This window comes from Phoxinus phoxinus, assembly GCF_949152265.1.
Source record: "Phoxinus phoxinus genome assembly, chromosome: 8".
Lineage (NCBI taxonomy): Eukaryota > Metazoa > Chordata > Actinopteri > Cypriniformes > Leuciscidae > Phoxinus > Phoxinus phoxinus.
Window position 1 is genome coordinate 35,857,728 of NC_136883.1, and position 26,910 is coordinate 35,884,637.

At 38.2% G+C, this 26,910-nt stretch overlaps 2 protein-coding genes and 1 long non-coding RNA gene across 10 annotated transcripts in view; 2 read left to right on the forward strand and 1 right to left on the reverse strand.

The window, feature by feature from the left end:
• The window catches only part of lekr1 (Leucine-, glutamate- and lysine-rich protein 1), a 157,696-nt gene that overhangs the window by 40,591 nt on the left and 90,195 nt on the right, over positions 1-26,910 (reverse strand). The window lies entirely within an intron of this gene.
• On the forward strand, positions 6,713-11,605 carry LOC307003079. Its single transcript, XR_013798612.1, has 5 exons — positions 6,713-6,770; positions 10,626-10,746; positions 10,818-10,980; positions 11,130-11,322; positions 11,537-11,605. It is a non-coding gene; the product is annotated as an uncharacterized lncRNA (long non-coding RNA).
• On the forward strand, positions 12,022-24,722 carry LOC307002464 (uncharacterized protein). The gene is made up of 11 exons (XM_079620091.1): positions 12,022-12,093; positions 12,831-12,881; positions 15,405-15,510; positions 15,857-15,927; positions 16,034-18,053; positions 18,240-18,320; positions 18,490-18,522; positions 22,188-22,241; positions 22,441-22,491; positions 22,601-22,633; positions 24,163-24,722. Exons 5-11 carry the CDS (start codon positions 16,064-16,066, stop codon positions 24,417-24,419), a joined length of 2,499 nt encoding a protein of 832 aa, XP_079476217.1. The 5' UTR covers positions 12,022-12,093; positions 12,831-12,881; positions 15,405-15,510; positions 15,857-15,927; positions 16,034-16,063; the 3' UTR covers positions 24,420-24,722.

The following is a 26,910-nucleotide window of genomic DNA, read 5'->3' on the forward strand; positions in this document are numbered from 1 at the left end:
CAAGGGGGGGATATAGGTGGTGGTGGGGAAGGTGTATAGGCCAGGCTATACACAGTGATTAACCCTGACAATAATACATCTATCATTAATAATGACAGCATGGTTGCTAAAGTTGGTGATACTTTAATATAACAGTGACAGTGATACAATAATATAACTAACAATAACAATAACACCGGAGACAAATACACCAACATAGACATTAAAAATGACAGTATAGTAGCCAAAGTTTACTGGAGGTAAACTGTAGTTACAAGACCTGTGCTATTGTTTCAATAGTTATCATATAGAGATAGGCATGATGGAGACGAGAGAAAGAGAGAGAGGGGGAGAGAAAGAGAAAACATCACAGAAATGAAAAATGGATGTTGCATATTTACCAGTGTGAGAATTAGAACAGCCAGGGGGTAGTGATCTTGTCCCGATACAGCTGATTGTTTATGTAAAGTTTATCGACAACTATAACTGCTTTCTTGTTTTCTTCTTTCATTTGCTTGCGAATGGGGAATAATTGCTTGCGGCGTTGTAGTATTTCTTTTGGGTATTGGTCGTTGAGTCCAAAGTCCGTGCCTTTAAGATGTTTACCTTGACGTTGAACCAGTTCTTTTTGTTTGTAATGTTCAAATTTTGCAACGATGGGTCTGGGACGGTCATTTCGGTTGTTTCTGGATTGGATACGGTGTACCCGATGAAAGCTGACGGATTGCACCGTTTCTGCTGGGAGCTTGAGCTGTTCGGACATGAACGCTCGTATTGTTGCTTCAGGGTTTTCGTGAGTCGATTCCGGTAAGTTTGAAAAAATCATATTGTCTCTCATACTGTGTGTTTGAAGGTCTAAGATGGTAGCTTTCACATTTTTCAAGTCAACAGTGTTGTTGGAAAGTTGTGTTGTGAGTGACTGAACGGATAATGTTAGTGATTTGTTTTCTTGTTTGAGAGTGTCAATTTGTTCTTGACTGAATTCGAGGCTATATCGTAGAGCTTGGATCTCCTTGTGTAATACTTCGATGAGTGACAGTCTGGCTTCAAAGCCGGTGAGTTGAGTCTGAATGGAGAGTAATATTTCTTTATTTTCGTTACAGCATTTAGGTGTTGGAGATTCCGAAATAGATCGTTCATTGCGAGCTCTTTTAGGAGTGTTCTTGGTAACTTTACCGGTAGCAGATAATCCGTGTGACATGTTTTGTTCGTGGCGTGAGCTGATAGAGTCCTCAAGATCTTCCAGTATGGAGTATTTGTTGTAGTGTGAGTCGATAAAGTCCTCGAGTTCTTCCAGTGTGGCGAGAGGTATAAAAAAAAAAAAACAGTTGCGGAGTGTAAATTCAAGTGTAATATAGTTCCAAACGAACAGCAACAAAAGAGAGTAGAAAGTGATAGTTTGTTCAGCGTTTAGTGGTCTGCCATCTTCCGCACAGTGTCTCGAACTACGCGCGCGCGTTACTCAGACGTCATCAGCGAGTCTCTTCTTGACAGGCACTCACTTCTGTGTGTGTGCACTTGGGTGGGTGAAATCCAGAGCACAAATTCTGTATGCGACACCATACTTAGCTACACACCACGTCACTTTTTAGAAATAGGACTTACAGCCTCCCAAAACAAGCAGATCTACCGCCAAGACATACAGTATGTTCTGCTGCTACCGTACTCAGAAGAGCCACGAGAACCACATGTTTGCCTTATGTGTGTACCCGGGCACGCTTTTACGAATGGCAAAAAATCTAGTGGTTTGACTTGTGTGAGGCCTAAAGTTATTTTTTATTGACTTTAGCCATGTGTTGCCATACCCTCAGGTTTGACCTAAACCAGCTCGTTGTGCCTGAGCCAATATGGGTCAAAATTACATCATTAAAATGTGCACTGTGTGATCTTAACAAATTAGATAATGTTGTAAGCTGATATATATGATAAATAACCCAGAGCAGTTACCTGAGCAAGCATGCATGCATTTATTCATATTTTGCTGTGGTCAAACAGCCAATCCAAAAGTATCGTTATGGACAAACAGGGTAACATGCAAACCTGCACATTATATCTTCATAAAAAAAGTTAATTTAATTTAAAAGGTGAGCTCTTGCGCTGACTGAAAATACATGTTCTCATGCTTGTTTATATGCTTAATGATTCACCCCTTGCATTATACACAACTAAAACATCAGACATGATTTTGTTTGCTTCATTTATGAATCAATATATGATATATGAAGATATATGAAGATAATGCAACAATGTTTAGTGATTTGGAATAATAAAGACTGTTCACTTATCTTAAGAAGTTGAATTTCAGATTAAATCTGAAAGACTAGTTTACAGTAAACCAGACTATTTAAATGTTGAGCAAGCAATCTCATTGGCTGCAGGATCAGCAGAAGCCAATCAGCTTGCGCCCTCTAGAGTTTCATGACTGAACTAGATTGACATATAGTTATTTATTTATATTAGTGCACCCATACTGAAATTTGTTACCATTACTTAAAATAAATACTATTAGTTTTATATAGTAAAAAAAAAAGAATATGCTCTATAAATAAAAAAATATGACTGACTGATCATCTGCTCAAAAGGCCTATAAAAGAAAAAGAAAAACATCATCCATCATTAAAGCGGTGGTATAATGCCCTTTTCACAAGATAATTTCTTACTCATAATAACTTATTCGTAAAATAAGTCTCTGATGTCCCCAGAGTGTGTGTGTGAAGTTTTAGCTCAAAATACCACACAGATATTTTTATATAGCATGTTAAAGTTGTCACTTTTTGAGGGTGAGCAAAAACGCACCGTTTTGTGTGTGTCCCTTTAAATGCAAATGAGCCGCTGCTCCCGGCACAGGGGGCGGAGCTTCAAGAGCTCGTGTCCTTTTACCTCACACAAACACACACACATGCACTGAACATTTCAAAAACTTTTAGCCTTTTATGTTCAAACTGGAGTCAGACAATGATGGAGAGACTGAAGAAGTGACAACATGTAGAAGAACAGGACATTTCTGAATGGTTAGTTGATGAGTTTATGCAGCTTATGTGTAGCTATCTTCTAGTCATTGATTAGCATATTCTGTTTTGATAATCTATAAATCATGTTCCGGGGGCGGGGCTTATGTAAATTATAGGGTTGGTGATGTCACTAATGCCTTCTGTACACCTAAAGACTTTGAAAAGATTTAGAAAAGACTTTATAAGATTATCAGCTCACATCTAAAGACTCACAGTCTCAGACTAAAGATTTTACAAACACTGAATCTTGTAGTGACACTATTTACAAGATTACAACACATTTTTTCCTCCATTCAAATAGGCATTTTTATGCATATTTTTTGTTTGATGAGTAAAATATGTTTATTTATATTGTTTACAATAAATCACTTTCTTTTCCAGGAAAAAAATAAAATTAGACATTGTTATGTGAACATCTCTTAATAAAGAGTTGACTATTTAATGGGATGATCCTAACTTTTTCACATGACTGTATATGGGGGTTATGAATCTATATCATTATATGATGAGAACAATAGTTTGAACTAAATGTCTTGAAAGGGTATAATTTTAAATGCAGGCATGTCGATGGCTTCGGCAATATCACTTCTTTTCTTTTTCCACTCTGTCGTGGTATAAATGGCAGTTTACATCAGAAAGACACGGCTGCTCTGCCCCAACCCGATCACACCAAATGCGTCTGTATAGATACAGCACGCAGTGTGTTTATCGTGTAATATATACGCGAAAATTAGTTTTTACGTGCATAGTATACACATGGATAGCACATGGGTAGGTTTAGGGTGGGGTGTGTGTGTATTATACGCTTGGGTAGGATTAGTGGTGTGGGGTGCGTGTGTATATCACGCAATAAAGTGCGTATCATATGCACGCGCAAAACTGCATATCATATCCACGTAAAATCTAATTTTCGCGTATAAATTGCACGATAAACACACTGCGCAGCGTGCTAGAGAAGCATTTGCGTGCTCGACAAGGCGCTCCTCTTTATCCACGGTCCATCTTCGCCTACTTGGCGCTCGTTGTGTTTCCACGTCCGTCGACATGTTTCTTTGTTGTGATTGATGGCTTCCTGTTTCCGATTTTCTGAGAACAAATTTATTGGTTGTTGATTGTTTTACGTCACTATGACTACGCTAGGACTTGTTTGATATAAAAGACTAGAGAAAGACTGGCATAAATCGGGTCGCCGACTGCAGATTATCCCCTCACATTTAACGATCGAGACGACGGGAGCGCGCCGAGACTCCAGTAAGATTCCTAAAGACTGCCGGTCTTTAGTCTGGGACTGTGAAAATCCTTTGGTGTACGCCCAGCATAACCCGGGAGGAATGTCGTGTAGTCTCTACCAGCCATTTGTTGTAGTCCTTAAAAAGCGATTTCTGTAAAAGCAAATATCTCCCTTTGCTTTGAACTTTGAGCGTCGTAACTTTGCAGATGTTGTTTATGATCAAACCGCAACATTACACACTAACTAAAGTTAGAAAAGTGAAATCATAATCCACCACCCCTTTAAGATGATTTCACTTGAAAGTGTAACAGGGAAAGTCCACTTGGAAAGACTCTGGAGCAGCTGGATGCTGACGTGAGCACACGAGGAGTCACGAATGCCGTTGGAAACTCACATGTTTGTGTGAAACTCCAGCATCTTCACGCTCGAGGGAGTTCCTACACTAACTGTTCTCAGGCCATGAGGAGCATCTGCATGATGACACCAGATACAGTCTTCAGGTGAAACTCTGACATCTAGTGGTCATAATGAGACACTGCAGTACACAGATCACTTTAACAGCCTGTTTAGAATTATATATATATATATATATATATATATATATAATATGAAAAACTTTAAAAAAAAATGAGAATAAATAAATAAAAATAAACCAAATAGGTCTGATAGTAAAAAGACAAAAAGCACATAAAATGACTAATTAATCCTGAATAATATATATATATATATATATTATAATATAATAGTAGGCCTATTTAAATCACTCTATAATAATAATAATAATAATAATAATAATAATACTGGTTTGTAGGTCACATCACACTTGTCCAAATTATAAAATCTTGAATGCATGCAAATATTTCCCCCCCTCACGTTATTTTTTATGAAATGACATTAACGACACAAAAACGACATTAGCATGTTGCTAAGTTAAAGATGCAACATCTGATAAGCCTACAAATGTATAGCACACAGAAATATTGAGTAAAATTGGTCATTTTCTAATTGGATTGAATTATTTCTCATCTGCCATCTTGAATGAATTATTTCACTCGTCGCTGTAATTGGCCTACCCGCTACGGATCAAAATTATACCTTTAAATCTGGCCAAAATTGAGTCTCTTGGCAGGGTCTCTTATCTTAGAACAGCTCGTGCGCCAAAAGCATTATGGTGTCTTAAAATACTGCCTAGGTAGGCAACTAACTTCATTTAGAAACAGAGCCGCAGTCCTTTCCACTTCCTTCTGCTCTTGAACCGGCAACAACCTCATAAATCCTCATACATATCAACCAAAGTCTGAAAATATCCCAGAAGCCTCTGAAGAGCGCAGGCACAGTTCAAAGACGAGATGAAAGAAGGAGAGAGAGAGAGCGAGAGGGGGAGGAAGGGAAAAGAACATCAAGAAGGTGCTTCTTATGAAAGGTGAAGCGTTAAATGCCCTTAGGTATCGATTTTATATCACAGTCAGATCTTAGATAGCTTTAATGGATTCTTAAAATGCAGCGAAATCTTTCCCACAACAGAAAGCCATTTGCTTTGTAAGCGGGGAGGGAGATGAGAGAGGGAGAGACGCTGCGCTATGGGCCACATAAAAGAGTGTGTCAGCTGTGTGTGTGTGTGTAAGAGAGAGAGAGAGAGAGAGAGAGAGAGAGAGAGAGAGAGAGAGAGAGAGAGAGAGAGAGAGAGAGAGAGAGAGAGAGAGAACTGACAAGAGTGTCGTGACTGAAACCACAGACTGCCCCCTAGAGACGCAGGCATGCGTGTCAACAGAACACTGCCTCAAATACACTCTTCTTTCTCTCTGACGAGAAGGATTCGCTCATCTCACACACACACACACACACACACACACACACACACACACACACACACACACACACACACACACACACACACACACACACTCTCTGACGCATGCTCATGTCACCTCTGCTGTTTCTTATTTCGGAGCAGGATATTTATTCCCATCTCTCCACTGACTGTGTGTGTGTGTGTGTGGGTTTTTGTGATTTACGAGGACATTTTATATGAATACACGCCACACTACGAGGACATTTTGGATTATGAGGACAGTGTCAGTGTCCTCATAATTCAGACAACGTAGAAGTGCTTCTACATGTGGGAGGAGCTCAAATTCAAATTTTCTCCAAAAGTCCTTATAGTTCACAATCATCGGACTTTGTGTTAAGAGTGTGTATCGGAACTGCGCTCCTGCAGGTGGGTCTTGGTACTGCACCTCCTCATTAATATTCACACTTGTGAATGGAATCGCGGGTTTTGATTGGCTGAAAGGTGAGAAGTCCTTGTAAATTCGGGTTTTGTCTAACCACTGTGTTTTAGCCATTCACACAAAGGACAATAACGATAAAGATATGTTTGTAAAATAGATCTAAATATAAAGGAATAACAAAGTCCACACCACAACTATAAAAATAAAAACACAGAGAAGCAATATCATTGGAATCATTTTCCTCCCCTCCCCTCCCCCACCTCCGACCGCGTCTCTTCCGGCTGAGATAATCAGCAAGTCACCCTGAAGACACTTAAGGTAAGATTGATGATAAAACTCAATAAACAATAAAACAGTATATTATATTAGTTAACGTTATAAAACAGACTAGCTTTGGTCACGTTTGTAAGCTTTTATCTAGCGTTTCCTCACAAAATATAAGGAATATAAGGATATATAAGGAATTAACTATTGACTTACTAACGTTAGTCTGACAAATAAACAAGCAATAACTAAACCGCTTGTATTATGTATGTTTTGGGTTTAAAAGTTAATGGCTAATGGTTAAATAACTCATGATGCCAGATTGAGATCATATTTATTTTGCTATCTGGGCAGTTCAGTGTTGTGATAATGGGGTTAATCTATGAAAGGCCTAATGGACAAATATTGTAGTGTTTGATGTAGTAAATTGGAGTTTACTGCAGTATGTTAGTATAATAGTGATTACTACACTTTGTTAATGCACTTCAGTATCCTGTAATATTAGTGAATTGATAAACCATAGTATTCTTTAATTTTTACTATGGTAAGTTTAAAAAAACCTATTGTATCTAGGATTATTACTCTAGTTTACTATAGTACAGAAGTCTACTACAGTATTTTTCATATGGGAATGGTGAACTTGAGGTTTTTCAGGGCACACAGCTGTTTAGTTGTAAACTATTTGTGTGTCTGATCAGATCCTTTTAATAGAGCTCCGGGGGCTGACGTCATGCAATCTAAACTCCGCCATTTTGGCAGTCAACCAGGAGAGCACCAGAGCGGCTTTTGCGTTATCGATAGCGGTCGGGTCGAATACTAATTCAAAACAATTACTATTTCAACATGGTGGACAGCTGCTGTGCGCCTGGATTCCAGAACAGGTGGAGGAAAGCATTTAAAAGCATTTTAAATGCTTATGGAAAGTGTGTGAAATGTTCAGTCACAATTGTGACCGGTGGGATAATGTGTAAACTAATATCAGTTTGTTTATATATATATATATATATATATATATATATATATATATATATATATATATCAGATACATTATCCCACCGGTTTATGATTGGACATAAACTCACATTTTCACACACTGTCCATAAACATAAAAAAAAAAACAGGCTTTTGTAGGCCTTTAAAGAGTCTACGGAATAGGCCGAGGAAAAGTTAATGAAGTAACGTTAGTTATATAACGTTATATCAGGATACTGCAGTTCAGGAAAGCTATAAGTTCCTTTATTAATACGTACATGAAAAGCACCCCGGGGGCATTATAGGGATCTGTTATGTTTAATCTATTAAGTTTTGCTATGTACAGGTAGCCTGGCTAACGCCAGACCCAATTCTCGTTGAGACTTGGGTCTGGGAACCACATGCGCATTTTCTCGTATTTGAGGCGTGGTTTACGAATGCCCGGCGCCGTTTATTGGGTGCTTAGAATGTCTATCAAATGCACCTGTACGTAGCTCATAGCCAATCGTTTCCATTATACCAGATGACGTATGTAGAGACGCCAAAAGCTGACGCCAAAAGCTGCTCTTTTTTCGAAATAAACTTGCGTTCTAAACTACTTAGAACAATATCTAAGGCTGCATCAAAAGGTAGCTTCGCGTCTGCTGCCATGTTGAATCCATAAACAAACTGCTTAGTTGTGTCGTCATCGTCTTGCTGCTCCCTCCCCGTTCTGTGATTGGTTCCCTAAACGAGGCGAAAATCAGGTCCATGGTTTCCAGACTGCCTTTCAGCGAGAATAAAATCGCGCTACGCAAAGGCAGTATGGGGAAACCCAGGCTAATGTACAGGTCTATATCTTTTTAATTAAAGTGCGCAGTGAACTCTGTTGCCTTAAAACTCATGCTGCCGTCATTCGTTCACGCTCGTCTCGTACGGCCTCTTTACTGCCAAAATGGCGGGGTAAACAGAATAGGTCACGTGGCGTCCGGAGCTCTATTGTTTACAGTTCTTTGTGAAGGTTATTCCTGTAATAGTACAGTAAGGGTAATCGGTGTTGTTTTATCAGACCTGCTGTTAGTTTTAACCTTGCTGTAGGTGTCTGTAGAGGTTTCATATACTGTATACAGGTCATTCTCAAAAAAATTAGCATATTGTGATAAAGTTCATTATTTTCCATAATGTAATGATAAAAATTACACTTTCATATATTTTAGATTTATTGCACACCAACTGAAATATTTCAGGTCTTTTATTGTTTTAATACTGATGATTTTGGCATACAGCTCATGAAAACCCAAAATTCCTATCTCAAAAAATTAGCATATTTCATCCGACCAATAAAAGAAAAGTGTTTTTAATAAAAAAAAAGTCAACCTTCAAATAATTATGTTCAGTTATGCACTCAATACTTGGTCGGGAAACCTTTTGCAGAAATGACAGCTTCAATGCGGCATGGCACAGAGGCAATCAGCCTGTGGCACTGCTGAGGTGTTATGGAGGCCCAGGATGCTTCGATAGCGGCCTTAAGCTCATCCAGAGTGTTGGGTCTTGCGTCTCTCAACTTTCTCTTCACAATATCCCACAGATTCTCTATGGGGTTCAGGTCAGGAGAGTTGGCAGGCCAATTGAGCACAGTAATACCATGGTCAGTAAACCATTTACCAGTGGTTTTGGCACTGTGAGCAGGTGCCAGGTCGTGCCGAAAAATGAAATCTTCATCTCCATAAAGCTTTTCAGCAGATGGAAGCATGAAGTGCTCCAAAATCTCCTGATAGCTAGCTGATGATCACTGACTGTGGGTACTTGACACTGGACTTCAGGCATTTTGGCATTTGCTTCTCCCCAGTCTTCCTCCAGACTCTGGCACCTTGATTTCCGAATGACATGCAAAATTTGAGCAACAGTCCAGTGCTGCTTCTCTGTAGCCCAGGTCAGGCGCTTCTGCCGCTGTTTCTGGTTCAAAAGTGGCTTGACCTGGGGAATGCGGCACCTGTAGCCCAGTTCCTGCACACGCCTGTGCACGGTGGCTCTGGATGTTTCTACTCCAGACTCAGTTCACTGCTTCCGCAGGTCCCCCAAGGTCTGGAATCGGTCCTTCTCCACAATCTTCCTCAGGGTCCGGTCACCTCTTCTCGTTGTGCAGCGTTTTTTGCCACACTTTTTCCTTCCCACAGACTTCCCACTGAGGTGCCTTGATACAGCACTCTGGGAACAGCCTATTCGTTCAGAAATTTCTTTCTGTGTCTTACCCTCTTGCTTGAGGGTGTCAATGATGGCCTTCTGGAGAGCAGTCAGGTCGGCAGTCTTACCCATGATTGCGGTTTTGAGTAATGAACCAGGCTGGGAGTTTTTAAATGCCTCAGGAATATTTTGCAGGTGTTTAGAGTTAATTAGTTGATTCAGATGATTAGGTTAATAGCTCGTTTAGAGAACCTTTTCATGAAATGCAAATTTTTTGAGATAGGAATTTTGGTTTTCATGAGCTGTATGCCAAAATCATCAGTATTAAAACAATAAAAGACCTGAAATATTTCAGTTGGTGTGCAATGAATCTAAAATATATGAAAGTTTAATTTTTATCATTACATTATGGAAAATAATGAACTTTATCACAATATGCTAATTTTTTGAGAAGGACCTGTAAAAGTCTGATAGCCATAATCATAATGTTTCTCTTTAGTGACAGTCACAGTGTAGTTGAGAAGGAGAAAAGCAGCATGTTTCAGATTGTTAAAAATACTAAACACATTTGTAAGGTCTAAGATGCTTTCCTGTTTCACTGGTGCTGTTTACTGACCTGCAAGTAGTACATAATGATCCCTATTGTTTATATTTAAGCCCTCTACAGCAAATAAAAGTATAAACTCATTGTTGATTAGGTCAGTGATGTCTAAAAAAAACATATAATTATTATAATTTCATCAAGTGACCAAATACATCATCTGGCTTTTGCAGGAAATGGCAGGAACAAGGTCCCGGAGGGCCAAACTAAAACCAAAGGATGAAGCTGCATATTTTTCTTCCATGCTCAAAGATAAGGATGGATTTGAAATAAAATACATAAATTCATTTAAAGGTGAGTAACACAATTGTCTATGTTTTAAGTATTGTTTTAACTTCTACCCTGACTGATCTGCTCTTGGTTAGGTCGAGGAGTGTTCAGCTGTCGCCACTTTCAAAAGGGAGATTTCCTCATTGAATATCGAGGGGAAATCATATCTAAAAAAGAATATGAAAGAAGGCACAGAGTATACCATGCTGCACTTGAAGTTTTTTTATTTGAATTTCGTTGTGATGGAAAACAGTTGTGGTATGTATAAACTTTGCATTTCCTGATGCAGCAGTGGTAAACTAGAATTAACTTTTTATTATTATTATTATTGTTCTGTGAAACTTTCCTATTGTATGATTCAGTCAATATTACACCGTGGAGATAGCACTATGTTCTTGCTGTTTCAGGGTTGATGCTGCCAGAGAAGATGCTTCTTTAGGGAGAATCGTCAATGATGATCATGTGACTCCCAACAGCAAAATGAAAACAATCAGAGTGGACGGAAAGCCCCATCTGTGCTTATTTGCAGTAAAGGACATAAGTCCTGGGGAAGAGATAACGTATAACTATGGAGATTCTGACTGGCCATGGAGAAGAAAGGTATTAACAGATTGAAATAATCCTTTTACTTTAATTTAAAGACACAGTTTACAGTTACATGTGGAGAAGTGTTAGTATTTGATTTTGAACCCACACAGGTTTGTTCTGAGGTTGTACGAATTGATTTCTTTAAAATTTCCATAAAAAGTGTTTTATAACATAGTATAGTTGACCTTTTGTCAATCTGATTACACAGATCTTTCATATTTCACAGGTTTGTTCTGAGACCAAACAACAGGTGCATGCTTTGGTCAGCTGTGCAGCAGGAGACGGGTCAAAGGAGGTAAGTGTGTGTTTCTAATGCTCAACAGGTAGTTAAATCTCCATTAACTTTGGTAAGATGATGCAAAATCCTTATAAACTATTGATTTCTTTAAAATTTTCATAAAAAGTGTTTTATAACATAGTATAGTTGACCTTTTGTCAATCTGATTACACAAATCTTTCATATTTCACAGGTTTGTTCTGAGATTGAACAACAGGTGCATGCTTTGGTCAGCTGTGCAGCAGGAGACGGGTCAAAGGAGGTAAGTGTGTGTTTCTAATGCTCAACAGGTAGTTAAATCTCCATTAACTTTGTTAAGATGATGCAAAATCCTTATAAACTATTGATTTCTTTAAAATTTCCATAAAAAGTGTTTTATAACATAGTATATTTGACCTTTTGTCAATCTGATTACACAAATCTTTCATATTTCACAGGTTTGTTCTGAGATTGAACAACAGGTGCATGCTTTGGTCAGCTGTGCAGCAGGAGACGGGTCAAAGGAGGTAAGTGTGTGTTTCTAATGCTCAACAGGTAGTTAAATCTCCATTAACTTTGGTAAGATGATGCAAAATCCTTATAAACTATTGATTTCTTTAAAATTTTCATAAAAAGTGTTTTATAGTATATTTGACCTTTTGTCAATCTGATTACACAAATCTTTCATATTTCACAGGTTTGTTCTGAGACCGAACAACAGGTGCATGCTTTGGTCAGCTGTGCAGCAGGAGACGGGTCAAAGGAGGTAAGTGTGTGTTTCTAATGCTCAACAGGTAGTTAAATCTCCATTAACTTTGTTAAGATGATGCAAAATCCTTATAAACTATTGATTTCTTTAACATTTTCATAAAAAGTGTTTTATAGCATAGTATATTTGACCTTTTGTCAATCTGATTACACAAATCTTTCATATTTCACAGGTTTGTTCTGAGATTGAACAACAGGTGCATGCTTTGGTCAGCTGTGCAGCAGGAGATGGGTCAAAGGAGGTAAGTGTGTGTTTCTAATGCTCAACAGGTAGTTAAATCTCCATTAACTTTGGTAAGATGATGTAGAATCATTACCTTAGCATTACAGACGATTAGGACTGTGTGCTGCAATGAATTCTCACATGCCCTGATTGTTTGATCGAAGAATTCACTTGTATTATGTCATTTTCACATTAGTTGTTTTGGATACTCAAAGCATCACCATGTACTGCCGTGTTATCCAAATTGAATGTTCAGTACTCAAACCTTTTCAGATCTCAACAACGTCTGATTCTCAGCTGACATGTCATGACAACACTCAACAGGTAATGTACTTTCCATTAAAAATGAGCATTTAATAAGCATTTATTTCTTAAATGTTCTTTAGTTGGCAACAACAGTGATTTTTAATTACAAACTTAAAGAATTAAAAAAGATAGTGATAGGCTGATGATACACAGGACAACATTTTGAGCAATCTTGCCAGGCAACTTTTTTTGAACAATGTTGCTTGGGCACTTTCCCAACTGAGAATGGGTAAAAAAAAAATTTTTCAGACTTTAAATCAGTCATGGGCCCTGTGTCTCTTCTGGTTGCCCACTGATGCCAACATTAACCCAAGTTGCCCCGCAACGTTGCTCATAAAGTTGCCCCATGTATCATCAGTCATAGGAATTGTTTAATTTACAATGGTATATGGATGATGGTTCATTCTGAGCTAGCATGTGTATCATATGTTGTATGTCCCCATACTTACTGCTTTTGTCATTTTGTGGGGGATGGGTAGAAGTTCAGGGTGTGTTTTGTCAAACTGCACCATGGTTTGTGTATCGTATGTCCCCCATACTTACTGCTTTTGTCGTATGTCCCCATACTTACTGCTTTTGTCATGTTGTGGGGGATGGGTAGAATTTCAGTGTGTGTTTTGTCAAACTGCACAATGGTTTGTGTGTCGTATGTCCCCCATACTTACTGCTTTTGTCGTAAGTCCCCATACTTACTGCTTTTGTCATGTTGTGGGGGATGGGTATAAGTTCAGTGTGTGTTTTGTCAAACTGCACAATGGTTTGTGTGTCGTATGTCCCCCATACTTACTGCTTTTGTCGTAAGTCCCCATACTTACTGCTTTTGTCATGTTGTGGGGGATGGGTATAAGTTCAGTGTGTGTTTTGTCAAACTGCACCATGGTTTGTGTATCGTATGTCCCCCATACTTACTGCTTTTGTCGTATGTCCCCATTTTGTCATGTTGTGGGGGATGGGTAGAAGTTCAGTGTGTGTTTTGTCAAACTGCACCATGGTTTGTGTATCGTATGTCCCCCATACTTACTGCTTTTGTCGTATGTCCCCATTTTGTCATGTTGTGGGGGATGGGTAGAAGTTCAGTGTGTGTTTTGTCAAACTGCACCATGGTTTGTGTATCGTATGTCCCCCATACTTACTGCTTTTGTCGTATGTCCCCATACTTACTGCTTTTGTCATGTTGTGGGGGATGGGTAGAATTTCAGTGTGTGTTTTGTCAAACTGCACCATGGTTTGTGTATCGTATGTCCCCCATACTTACTGCTTTTGTCGTATGTCCCCATACTTACTGCTTTTGTCATGTTGTGGGGGATGGGTAGAAGTTCAGTGTGTGTTTTGTCAAACTGCACCATGGTTTGTGTATCGTATGTCCCCCATACTTACTGCTTTTGTCGTATGTCCCCATACTTACTGCTTTTGTCATGTTGTGGGGGATGGGTAGAAGTTCAGGGTGTGTTTTGTCAAACTGCACCATGGTTTGTGTATCGTAAGTCCCCATACTTACTGCTTTTGTCATGTTGTGGGGGATGGGTAGAAGTTCAGTGTGTGTTTTGTCAAACTGCACCATGTCCCCATACTTACTGCTTTTGTCATGTTGTGGGGGATGGGTAGAAGTTCAGTGTGTGTTTTGTCAAACTGCACCATGGTTTGTGTATCGTATGTCCCCATACTTACTGCTTTTGTCATGTTGTGGGGGATGGGTAGAAGTTCAGGGTGTGTTTTGTCAAACTGCACCATGGTTTGTGTATCGTCGTATGTCCCCATACTTACTGCTTTTGTCATGTTGTGGGGGATGGGTAGAAGTTCAGTGTGTGTTTTGTCAAACTGCACCATGGTTTGTGTATCGTATGTCCCCATACTTACTGCTTTTGTCATGTTGTGGGGGATGGGTAGAAGTTCAGTGTGTGTTTTGTCAAACTGCACCATGGTTTGTGTGTCGTATGTCCCCATACTTACTGCTTTTGTCATGTTGTGGGGGATGGGTAGAAGTTCAGGGTGTGTTTTGTCAAACTGCACCATGGTTTGTGTATCGTATGTCCCCATACTTACTGCTTTTGTCATGTTGTGGGGGATGGGTAGAAGTTCAGTGTGTGTTTTGTCAAACTGCACCATGGTTTGTGTGTCGTATGTCCCCATACTTACTGCTTTTGTCATGTTGTGGGGGATGGGTAGAAGTTCAGTGTGTGTTTTGTCAAACTGCACCATGTCCCCATACTTACTGCTTTTGTCATACTACAGTGCAGTACATTTGTGATATACATTTTGTTATTTGTGAAATTAAAATAACTTGTTCAAACCTTAGCCCTATGTCTTAAAGGTGCCATATAATGAAAAACCTTGAAATTTACCTTGGCATTGTTGAATAATATGGAAAGATAAAACTGTTTCTAAATCATTTTTGCCCTTACCTAAGCCACATACCTTCTGTATAGATATCAGAGACCAATTTAAATATTGTATTAATGCATTTTATTGTGCCTTTAACACCTAACTATAGTAATACAGTATAATTTCCTCTAATCAATTATAACTTTTTTTTTTCAACAGAACTGTAAACATGTCATAATATCTACAGTAGTATCAAGCTTGAATAAATGTGATTGCTGTACTGGTCCTTATTCCGCTTTTAAGTGGGCTGGTGTGAGATGTAAGGGTAAGTATTTTGTTCAGACAATTTTAATACTTTTAAAAATGCTTTACCATTGAAACCCTAAAACTGTGTAATCTTGACGTTCTAAATGCATCTTTAAATTAGCTTGAAAAAGTTAACTTTTCATTCTTTCTTTCTGTCTTGCTCAGTCTGTCTGCCTGTGTAATTGTGTAATCGATTCATATTTATATTAGTCTTCTCCTTTCTCTGTTCTCTTCCATCTTATAGCCACACTTTCAAACACACTGATCATCTATCACTGCTTTATCTATCACTTTTTAAAGCATCTTTTCTTGAATCACCTTTTATTCAAATGAAACCAACCTTGTTTATTATATGCTCAATCTAGTTTGTTCCCGCTTCTGGCATAAAACTTGCTACGAGAAAAATGTGAAGCCCAAACCTGACCCCTCAACATCCGTAAGTATGATTTATTGAATAGTCAGATATGTTTTATTTTTCAGCAATTTTCTTCCTTGGAACTAAACTTTCTGAGTATGTACAAAAGATATGTTTACTATTTCAGGATTCCGAAGTAGAATTTTCCAGTGAGAACATGTCGGATGAGGACTATGTACCTAATTCTGTCTCAGAAGGTTCAGACGTAAGCATAGCGTCTCCAGAAAAACTCTTAAACATTAAAAATACTGAAGTGTTCTGCATCAAATCTACTGCAGAAATTCAAAATGGCAGACCATGCCAAGAAAGTGTCATAGGTTCACTCCCAAAAGTTCCAGTCTGCACAGCACAGCTTGAAATGCCTAGTAGGAAAGCCATACAAGTACAAATATCGAAAGTTCACAGCGATGGCAATACTGAAAGCACTGTTGAGGATATTACAGGCACAGGGGAAGATCCATCTTTACAATCTTCAAATATATCCTCTTCAGTAAGCAAGAAGAATTACTGCTACATTTGTGGAAAACCGCAGTCAAAATTTACACGCCACTTAAAAGTACATGAGAATTCAAACGTCGATGTTGCTCGGGCTTTGGCTCTACCAAAACATTCCAAAGAGCGTCAAAAACTTCTGAACAAACTGCGGAACAAAGGAAACTATGAACACAATGCAGATGTTTTAGCGAATGGGACTGGATTGTTAAAACTACGACGTAAGCCAAAGAAAAGATATGATTCAAAAGATTACGTGCACTGTATGTATTGCCATGCAATGTTTCTCCGAAGGGATCTCTGGAGACACGTTAGAAATTGTCTTTCCAAACCAGTGGAAGATCAGGCAGAGCCAGGAAGAACTAGGGTCTTGTCTTTGGCAACAATGTCTAATGCAGCCCTCTGCCAACAAATATCACAAGGTGTTTGGAAACTGCTAACTGTGATGAAAGACGATGACATCTCTGCTGCTGTGCGGAGTGACTTTTGTATTCTTCAGCTGGCCCAGTCATTTTACAATAAACATGGGCAAGATCCCACTAAATTTGACTATATTCGACAGAAGCTCCGGGAAGTTGGAAGACTTCTGCTGATTCTGAGAAAGGAATTTTCTGTACAGACTCTTGAAGATGCTGTGAGACCTGAAAATTTCAATGTGGTTATCCAGGCTGTCAAAAAGGTATCTGGGTTTGATGATGTAAAACACTCATTCCAGACTCCAAGCCTTGCCCTTAAGTTGGGCCACTCACTGAATAAGATATGTGACATTGTACATTGCCGAGCTCTAATGGCAGAAGATGGTGAGGGGATAAAGTCAACCCAAGCATTCAAAAAGCTGTATGATGCTAAATGGTCTGAACTCGTTTCCCACACAGCTTTGACCACCTTGAATGAGGGGCGCTTTAACAAGCCGTCTACCCTCCCTTTCACAGAGGATGTACAACTTCTTCACCAGCATCTTGAAAAGGTTGTTGATTTACGTTCTGAGAACTTGAAACAGATGCCATCAGCACAAGTCTATGGCGACCTATGCAAAGCAACTCTTGCAAAAATAATTGTGTTCAACCGGCGTCGTGGAGGAGAGGTTGCAAAAATGCAACTCAAAGGTTTTCTTGAGAGGGATACAGCTCCCCTACACAAAGATGTTGCTGTTGGGCTAACAAAGTTTGAACAAAAACTTTGTACACATTTCAGTCGGGTGGAACTTAGGGGTAAAAGAGGGCGAAAAGTGGCAGTTTTGCTGTCACCAGAGATGGTTGATGCCTTAACCCTCCTCATAAGCAAAAGAAGGGAATGTGGAGTCCCTGAGGAAAACCAATTCCTGTTTGCTCGACCAAGCTGTTTGAGTTGTTATAGAGGACAAGACTGTCTGAGGATCTATGCACACGAGTGTGGTGCACAAAACCCGGAACTCCTCCGGTCGACCCAACTGCGCAAACATGTGGCAACTTTGTCGCAGGTGCTTAACCTGAAAAACCACGAGTTGGACCAAGTTGCGGACTTCTTGGGCCACGATATTCGTGTCCACAGAGAATTTTATCGACTTCCGGAGGCTACAACCCAGCTGGCCAAGATTTCAAAGTTACTCCTCGCTATGGAGAAAGATTCTCTTTCAAATCTCCACGGCAAAACCCTAGAAGAAATTGAAATTGAAGGTAATGCTACTAAAGTTGTTACAAATGACATTTTGAAGTTAACTAAGTATATTCATATCCTAAAGATAATCCCTAACGTAGATCTTAATGTAATGTTCACCAGATATTAGAGTTATCACTATGTCTTCTATTTTTACTCTAACATTAGCAATGTTAAGCTTACTTGATACTCAATTTTTTTTTTAGACAAGTTAGACTTTTCTGATTCGGAAAATAGTGAAGACAGTGATGCTGAGGAGGCGCATCCACAGACACAAACAGAAACAGGTAAAAGCACATAAACATACAAACATCAAATCAGTAAAGTCAGTGTAAGAAGTGCACCATATGATGCACCAAAACATTATACAGTAGTTCAGAGATGTCACAGAAGCATAATTCATATAGACCAAGCGCCGCTGCTGTTTGTTATAGTATTTTATTTTTCTATTCACAGATACTGATCCTGCCTTAGGAGGCCCATCTAAAGGTATGACAATACTAAAACTTTTTTAACTTCAAACCCACATGTGTATATATACTTTTGAAACCAAAATGACTGTTAGAAATGTTTAAAATGCAGTTTAGGTTGCTTTTGATTGCTTAAATTATAACATTGTGTAAATGATGCAAGTTTTTGGGGAGCACTTTACAGTAGGGGTACATGAATTACCATGAATTAATGCATAAATTAATGAAGAATTATGAATTACTTCATCCATTAATATCTCAATTATCAGGAACTAGCATGAGTTCAAAATCTTTTATTCATGACCTCATAGATGAAAAACACCTTAAGACATTCACTAAGATGAATACATCATCATGATTAATAGGTTATTATGCATGATCTTGATGTTTTCTTTTTCACAGAAAACAAGATTTTTAATATCCATTATGGATAAAGCTATGCTTTTGGTACATGTACTAAAACATTTTTTTTCTCAAATAAGATTACTTGAATTATTATAATAATATATACAAAAATCTGCATTGCCTCATGCATGCATACAGGTTAGAACAGTATATCAGTTACAATAATTAATGTGAGAACTAATGTTTTTCATTAATTATGATGAGTTATCAAGCACGTATACAGTATGTCTTCTTCATAGCAGCCTGCATGTAAATGGACAGACCCCCAACACTGGCCAATCACAGCACAGAGTATGTGAATTCTGTTGACATCCAAATACAGTAGTCATCATTAACTAAGCATTAATTTCTTATGACCTCATCGTGTGTGAACCCTCAAGTAAAGTGGTAACTTGGTCTTCTGGAAATACTGATAAACAGTGTGTTATTAAAGCGATAGTTCACCCAGAAATGAAAATGTGAGGTTCAACTGCTAATCCCTAGGAGTCAGTGATGTAGATGACTTTGTTTCTTCAGTAGAACTCAAAGATTTTTAACTCAAACCGCTGCAGTCTTTCAGTCATATCCCTGATAGCGCACGTACATCTAGAAGATGTCTATTTGACGTCTGCATTTACATCTGCAAGATGTATTATTTAGGTTATTTGCTCATCTGCAATACGTCTATTGGATGTCTCTTTTTAGATGTCACATAGACGTCTGTTAGATGTCTTTAAGATGTTTATAATTTAGAATGTATGTAAAACTGACATCTGAAAGAAAGTTTTTAGACAGCGGATGTTTCCAGATCAAGAGATCTTTAACAGACATCTTGCAGACTTGCGTGTGTCATCTGGGATATAATGGCAGTCAATGGGTCCCAAACATGCACAGACTAAACCAAATACATGCTCTGGCATAGTCGTATTCTATCTTGTGTATAGGTCACTTATTTGTTTATACAGTGCAGAGTGATTGTGGTCACTACAGCTAATCAGAATGGTAATTACTTGTGCTTATCCTGATTGTTGCAACCGAATTTTGTTTAGCCGTTGTATTCACAATCTCTGCACTGTGTAAACAATGAGTGACATATACAGTCTGTATTTGGATGTAAGACTACTGTATTTGGATTTACATTTACATTTAGTAATTTGAAAGGAAAAGTAGAGAGGTAGGTCTGTAGTTCTCTACAAGTGATGTGTTAAGTGTTGATTTTTTCAGCAGTTGAGTTACCAGAGCCTGCTTGAATGCAGTAGGAAAAGTGCCAGTATGGAGGGATGAGTTGATGATGTGTGTGAGAGCTGGTAGAAGTGTGTGAGATATGGCTTGTAGAAGGTGTGAGGGGATGGGGTCAAGAGGGCAGGTGGTAGGATGACTGGAGAGGAGAAGTGTAGATACTTTTTCCTCGGTTAGCGGAGAGAAGGAGGAGAGAGGGTGATTGGCTGTGGAAGGGGTCGGTCTGTGCTCCTGTGTGTGAGGAGCTGAGAACTGACTGCTGATAGTTGTTGTCTTGTTGGTGAAGAAGTTCGCAAAATCGTCAGCAGTTAAAGAGGAGGTGGGTGGTGGTGGTGGAGGAGGACAGAGGAGAGAGTTGAATGTCTTGAAGAGTGATCGTGTGTTGGAGGAGCTGTTGATCTTGTTGTGGAAGTAGGAAGATTTTGCAGCATGAACATCAACGGAAAAGGAAGAGAGGAGAGATTGATACATACTCAGGTCAGATGTGTCTTTTGATTTGCGCCATTTCCTCTCTGCTGCCCTGAGTTCGGTCCGGTGTTCACGAAGAACCTCAGACAACCAGGGGTTAGAGGGAGTAGCGCGTGCTGGCCTGGAGGAAAGAGGGCAGATATTGTCTAGAGAAGAGGTTAGAGTGGAGCAGAAGGTATCCGTTGCGGTATTAACATCCAGAGATGAGAATTGTGGGGGTGAGGGAAGAGAAAATGACACGGCAGATGAAAGATGGGCGAGAGAAAGTGAGCGCAGGTTTCGCCTGAAAGTGACTGGTGGTGGGGTTGGTGGTGCAGGGGCAGAGAGTTGTAGACTGAAAGTGATGAGGAAATGATCTGAAACATGGAGAGGTCTCACCAAGATGTTGTCTGTGATGCAGTTGCGTGTGTAAACCAGATCCAGTTGGTTGCCTGATTTGTGAGTGCCTGTGGTGATGAATGGTTTGAGATGTCAACAAATTTTGCACACTGTGCTGTGATTGGCCAGTGTTGCGCTCTGTCCATATTCCTACAGGCTACTATGAAGAAGACATGAACATGCTTGATACCTCATCTTTAATGAAAAACATGAGTTCTGACATTAATTGATATACTCTTCTAGCCTGTATGCATGCATGAGGTAATATTTATTATTTTTCTATATTCCTTTTAATAATTCAAGTAGTCTTACATGCACAAAATGTTTTTTTTGTATTTTGAATCATGTGCCATGACTATAGGTTTATCTACAATGTATAGTAAATACCTTGTTTTTTGTGAACAATGAAAACATCATGATCATGCATAATAAACATAAATCATGATGATGTACTTGTCTTAATGTCTTAGGCTATGTTCACACTTAGTGTCTTTTTTGACAAGAAAAAGTTGACAATGCCGTTTTTTTAGCAAAAAAGAAAACGCTGGCAGCGTTCGGTTACAAATAGCAGCCGAGCGCGTCTTTTGTTGCTATAACAACAGCTGCAACAGTATCCTAGTGCTGTGTGATGCAAAAAATGTTGAGAAAGAGAAAGTTGGCTCTTGCGTTGGCTTTTGAAGTTACCGGGGAGGAGAATGTCGGTTCACAAAGACGTTTGTGGGTGCACGACATTATACGGGAAAGGAAACTGTATGGAGCTCCTTGTGCTCCGAAACAAGGACGATACGTTTATCTACCGGCACCGTCTCCATTTTTTCTTGTTGTTATGGAAACGACAGGTCTCGCTACTCGCTTGTCATTGGTCAGCTGTCAAAAAGGCGCTTGACGTAGGGCGTTCTTTTCATAAAAGTTGAACTTTTTTTCAACTTAAAAAGACGCTCTGAGCTGCAGAAAAAGACGCCGGCGGTGGCGTCTAAAAAAGCGCTCAGGACTTTTTTGAAAAAACGGTTTACTCCATAGGGTTATAATGTAGAACAGACGCTGGTAGTTCGAAAAAAGACGCTAAGTGTGAACATAGCCTTAAGGTGTTTTCATCCATGAAGTCATGAATGAAAGACTTTGAGCTTGTGTTAGTTCCTGATAATTCATGAGATTCACACTTGCCATAAAGTGTTACCATGTTTTGAATATGTGTTTTTTTGTTGTTTTTTTAAGATCATTGCATGAAGGACAAATATCACAGCAGGAGGGAGGAGCATGAACAACCTGGTAAAAGCACACAATCATATAAAGAAAGAACACTGTACTAGGGAATTCTCTAGATCAATCATTTTAGCTGGTTTTATAGTAAAGGAGGATTTTTTGCTAGAGATTTACAGTTTCCACTTAAATGTGTAGAATAATTTATGAAATGTTTGAGTATGTTCCATCAGAACCTTTATTCGGAGCCATTCTATTCATACCACAGGAATGAAGAAAGCTAGGCGGCCTGTTGTGAACCCTACAGGCACCTCAGATGGTATGAGCATCTACCTCACTCAGCCAGCATATCCATTAAGGTTTGATTCAATTCATGCAGACCAAGCAATACTACTGTTTGTTATAGTGTTTTATTTGTCTATTCACAGATATTGAGACTTCCTTTGGAGGCTCATCTCAAGGTATGATGAGAATACTACTAGTATAATGAGAACTACTTATCTATATTGGCCTGTCATGATAACTTTTTGTTGGTCGATATATTGCCCCTTAAAATAATTGTGATAAGTGATATTATTGTCATTTTAAGACCATTTTATGCCAGTGAATGTAAAATAATAATATAACAGCATAATAATGCAGGAAGGCCACACACTTTCTATTAATAAACAAACATTTAATTCATAAATGATTTAGATCATCAAAAAAATCATTTTCTTACATAGAGAAAAAAGACAAATGGACGAAGAACTTTTATGGAGATTTTTCCATCTACAGATTTTTCCTTTTTTTATGTTTTATGTTATTGTGTTTTTTATGTAAATATAAATGGTGATGTATTGCATTGGCAAAAATTGAGATCATGTACATTTATTGTGCGATAAGTCGATATATTGATTATCGTGACAGGGTGGGATGCAGCGATTATAGATTTTGGCTGTACGATTATAGTCTGAGGAATAATCACGGTTTCACAGTTATCACAGTAATTATTATTCATTAATTCATTTCAAAACACTATTAGTTAAAACAAATAATAGTCCATTTCCTGTAATAATTTTACACTGAAAATATATAACAGAATAATGAATAAATAAATAAATAAAAATAAGAATAAAAAATAATAGTATTTGTCTATATAAAATCTTAGCTAAATATTAGGTAAGTATTTCCCTATTAAAGAGGACAAATGTAGTTAAATGCACTTTAAGTTGTGATCAACTATATTACAAATATTTTTGGTATTTTCATTTTTTTTGGACCAGAGTAGAAACATTGAAAATAAAAAAGCTCTAACTGGCTTTTGACTTAACAATATAGCCTCCTTTTGAAAATGAATAATGCAGTACAGTGAAAATAAATAAAAAGAAACACATCTCTGGTATTGAATATTAGCAAGCTATACATATCCTTTTGGAACAAAACAAGGAGTCAAAAGCTGCAGGACCCACATACAACATGGCCCTCAAATTGCACACTTATCTTCAGTCCTTTCTGTTCATATTATAGTGCAGAAATGTAAGCATGTTCACATTCTCAGTGCTCAGTCTTGACCTCTGAACTTTAAGCTAGCGCACAGTTGGAAAAACTTTTAGTTGCAGCAGTTTTATTCCGTGCAGAAGAAACGCTGTGTTGAGAAGCCTTAACGATTAATTAACCGTGACGAATTAAAGCACGGTTAATAGTGAAATCAGTTTATCGTTGCATCCCTAGTGACAGGCCTAAATCTATATTAGGAAATAAGCAACCATGTAGTCAGGTCTTTAATTTTATTCTTTTATTTACAATTTGATATTTGATGTATGAGGAATGTAACATTGGGCCAACAGTTAAAACCAATTTTACTCTTACGGATTAGTGACCTATACAACGAGACTTGACTAAAGACAAGGGTTGGTAAGAGTGTGGCTGGTTGGGAGAAGAGGGAGAGGAGCTCTGGCCATCATAGTGTTCAACCCAGGGTTCAGGAACCTGTTTTCCTCTTTTGTAGGGAATCATGAAAATTCTGCTGAAAAAAATCTGGATGATGCTAAAAGGAAGCAGAAACAAGCCTGGTCTCCAACTGAAATTGCAGCAGTACAGAGGCATTTCCGCGACCACATAGCAAGGGGTAAACTCGCCACTAAAATTGAATGCCAGCAGTGCAAGAATGCTGAGCATCCAGCTTTGGCTACTCGCACGCTCCAAAACATTAGGGATTTTGTCAGGAATCGCGGCTTAACCCTAAAAAAGAAACAGTCTCATTAGGTGTTTTTGTTTTTTACTTTTTGTTTATATGTAAGCAGAATATTCTTCTGCTGTTAAAGTTTGTTCATGGATTCAGTATGCTTTCAGCAATGTTTAGTTTAGCTGTTATGCTTAGGAACAGTTAAAATATTTAAGTTGTTCTCTTTACACTTACAGTAAGAGCGTTTGTTTTTTCATTACACACAGTACACACAGGATGTTTCTTGATACACAAAATGATCTTGTGATGTAAAATATTAAGGGCAACTACAGTAATTTTGCTGTAAACAAGAACAAAATAAACTTTGCTCTTTGTTCACAGAATGTGCATACTGTTATGTCTGCACCGCTTGTTTGAATGTTGTTTCTTCGCTTAAATATGATCACCCACTCTGGGTTTTTCTGCAAACAACCGGCTAGATTTACATTATGTGTATAGATAGATAGACAGACAGACAGACAGACAGACAGACAGACAATCCCTTATGTCACTCCCAAATAGTACATCCTTGAATACACACTATAAAAGGTAAGGTAGCATATTTACAGCACTATACAAAAATATTTTACATACTTGCACAATGCGTGCACCATGTTCTGAGTCTGATCATTGGTCCTCAAATATCAGGTATGTCCCTTTAATACACAGTACTATTGTGTATGTGTTAAACCATTAGTCCTCATATATCAGATATGTCCCTTTAATACACAGTCTTTACTATTGTGTATGTGTTAAACCATTAGTCCTCATATATCAGATATGTCCCTTTAATACACAGTCTTTACTATTGTGTATGTGTTAAGCCATTAGTCCTCATATATCAGATATGTCCCTTTAATACACAGTCTTTACTATTGTGTATGTGTTAAGCCATTAGTCCTCATATATCAGGTATGTCCCTTTAATACACAGTACTATTGTGTATGTGTTAAACCATTAGTCCTCATATATCAGATATGTCCCTTTAATACACAGTCTTTACTATTGTGTATGTGTTAAGCCATTAGTCCTCATATATCAGGTATGTCCCTTTAATACACAGTCTTTACTATTGTGTATGTGTTAAACCATTAGTCCTTATATATCAGGTATGTCCCTTTAATACACAGTCTTTACTATTGTGTATGTGTTAAGCCATTAGTCCTCATATATCAGATATGTCCCTTTAATACACAGTCTTTACTATTGTGTATGTGTTAAGCCATTAGTCCTCATATATCAGGTATGTCCCTTTAATACACAGTCTTTACTATTGTGTATGTGTTAAACCATTAGTCCTTATATATCAGGTATGTCCCTTTAATACACAGTCTTTACTATTGTGTATGTGTTAAGCCATTAGTCCTCATATATCAGGTATGTCCCTTTAATACACAGTCTTTACTATTGTGTATGTGTTAAGCCATTAGTCCTCATATATCAGGTATGTCCCTTTAATACACTCAAATGACACTTTTGTGTGTTGTATATCTAGTGTCCTCAGAAATCACTTTAGTCCTTATAATAACGTTTTGTGTCATAGGTGGGGCTTGTGTATCAAATTATAAATTGTCCTCATAATTGTGTATATTTTCAGGTTGTTACATTATAGATTGTGTTTTGTGTAAACAAACTCTAAAGTGAAATCTGTGTTGTATGGGTCAAAATAGATTTTTTGATCTTCACCACATCTCTGTACAGCAAGTGGAAAGGGGTGTCCCCCTAATACACCAACACACCTGTTTGGGCTGCAGTGTCCTGGTAATTCACAAAAACCAGTATGTGTGTGTGTGTGTGTGTGTGTGTGTGTGTGTGTGTGTGTGTGTGTGTGTGTGTGTGTGTGTGTGTGTGTGTGTGTGTGTGCTGAGTCTGGAGCTGCTTGCTGAACTTTTTTTTTTTGCAGCATGATATATATAATAGGTTTGCCGACTGTCTCGGTCATCATCCGTTATAAACACACGCGGGTTGTTTTGTTAGTATCTCCATTTATTATTAGCCTTCATTATTAATGGTCTGCTGTGTGTCAGCAGAATTGTGTCAGAGTTCTTGCTCTTCACTTTTTTACCCCTAGGGGTCGATAAAACACCATTTAAAATCAGATAAATCAATTTTGCTTCAATGTGGCTTATCTAGTAAAAAATACAATATCCAAACTTCAATTACATACAATCATGCCCAATTAATATTAAATTAATATTAGTTTTAAAGATTCACACTTTAAACTTTTTTTCTTGTGCTGGCCAGCTGGCCGGAGGAAGAACTCATTCCAGCTTCATTTGGTAATTTTATAATACGGTTCACATTAGCTATTGCATTAGTTATCGTGGACTAAAAATGGACAATGTATAAATTCATAAATGTACTATTGTTTAAAGGTGTCATGACATCCAATTTGCCTTGATCTTTTGACAAATACAAAGTCTTTGTACCATCCTGCAAGTTTGATAGCTATTTTGAGTGTGTGTGTGTGTGTGTGTATCTTCAAAATATTTGTAAAAATCCATTATGACCCCTTGAATCCATAGTTCTTCA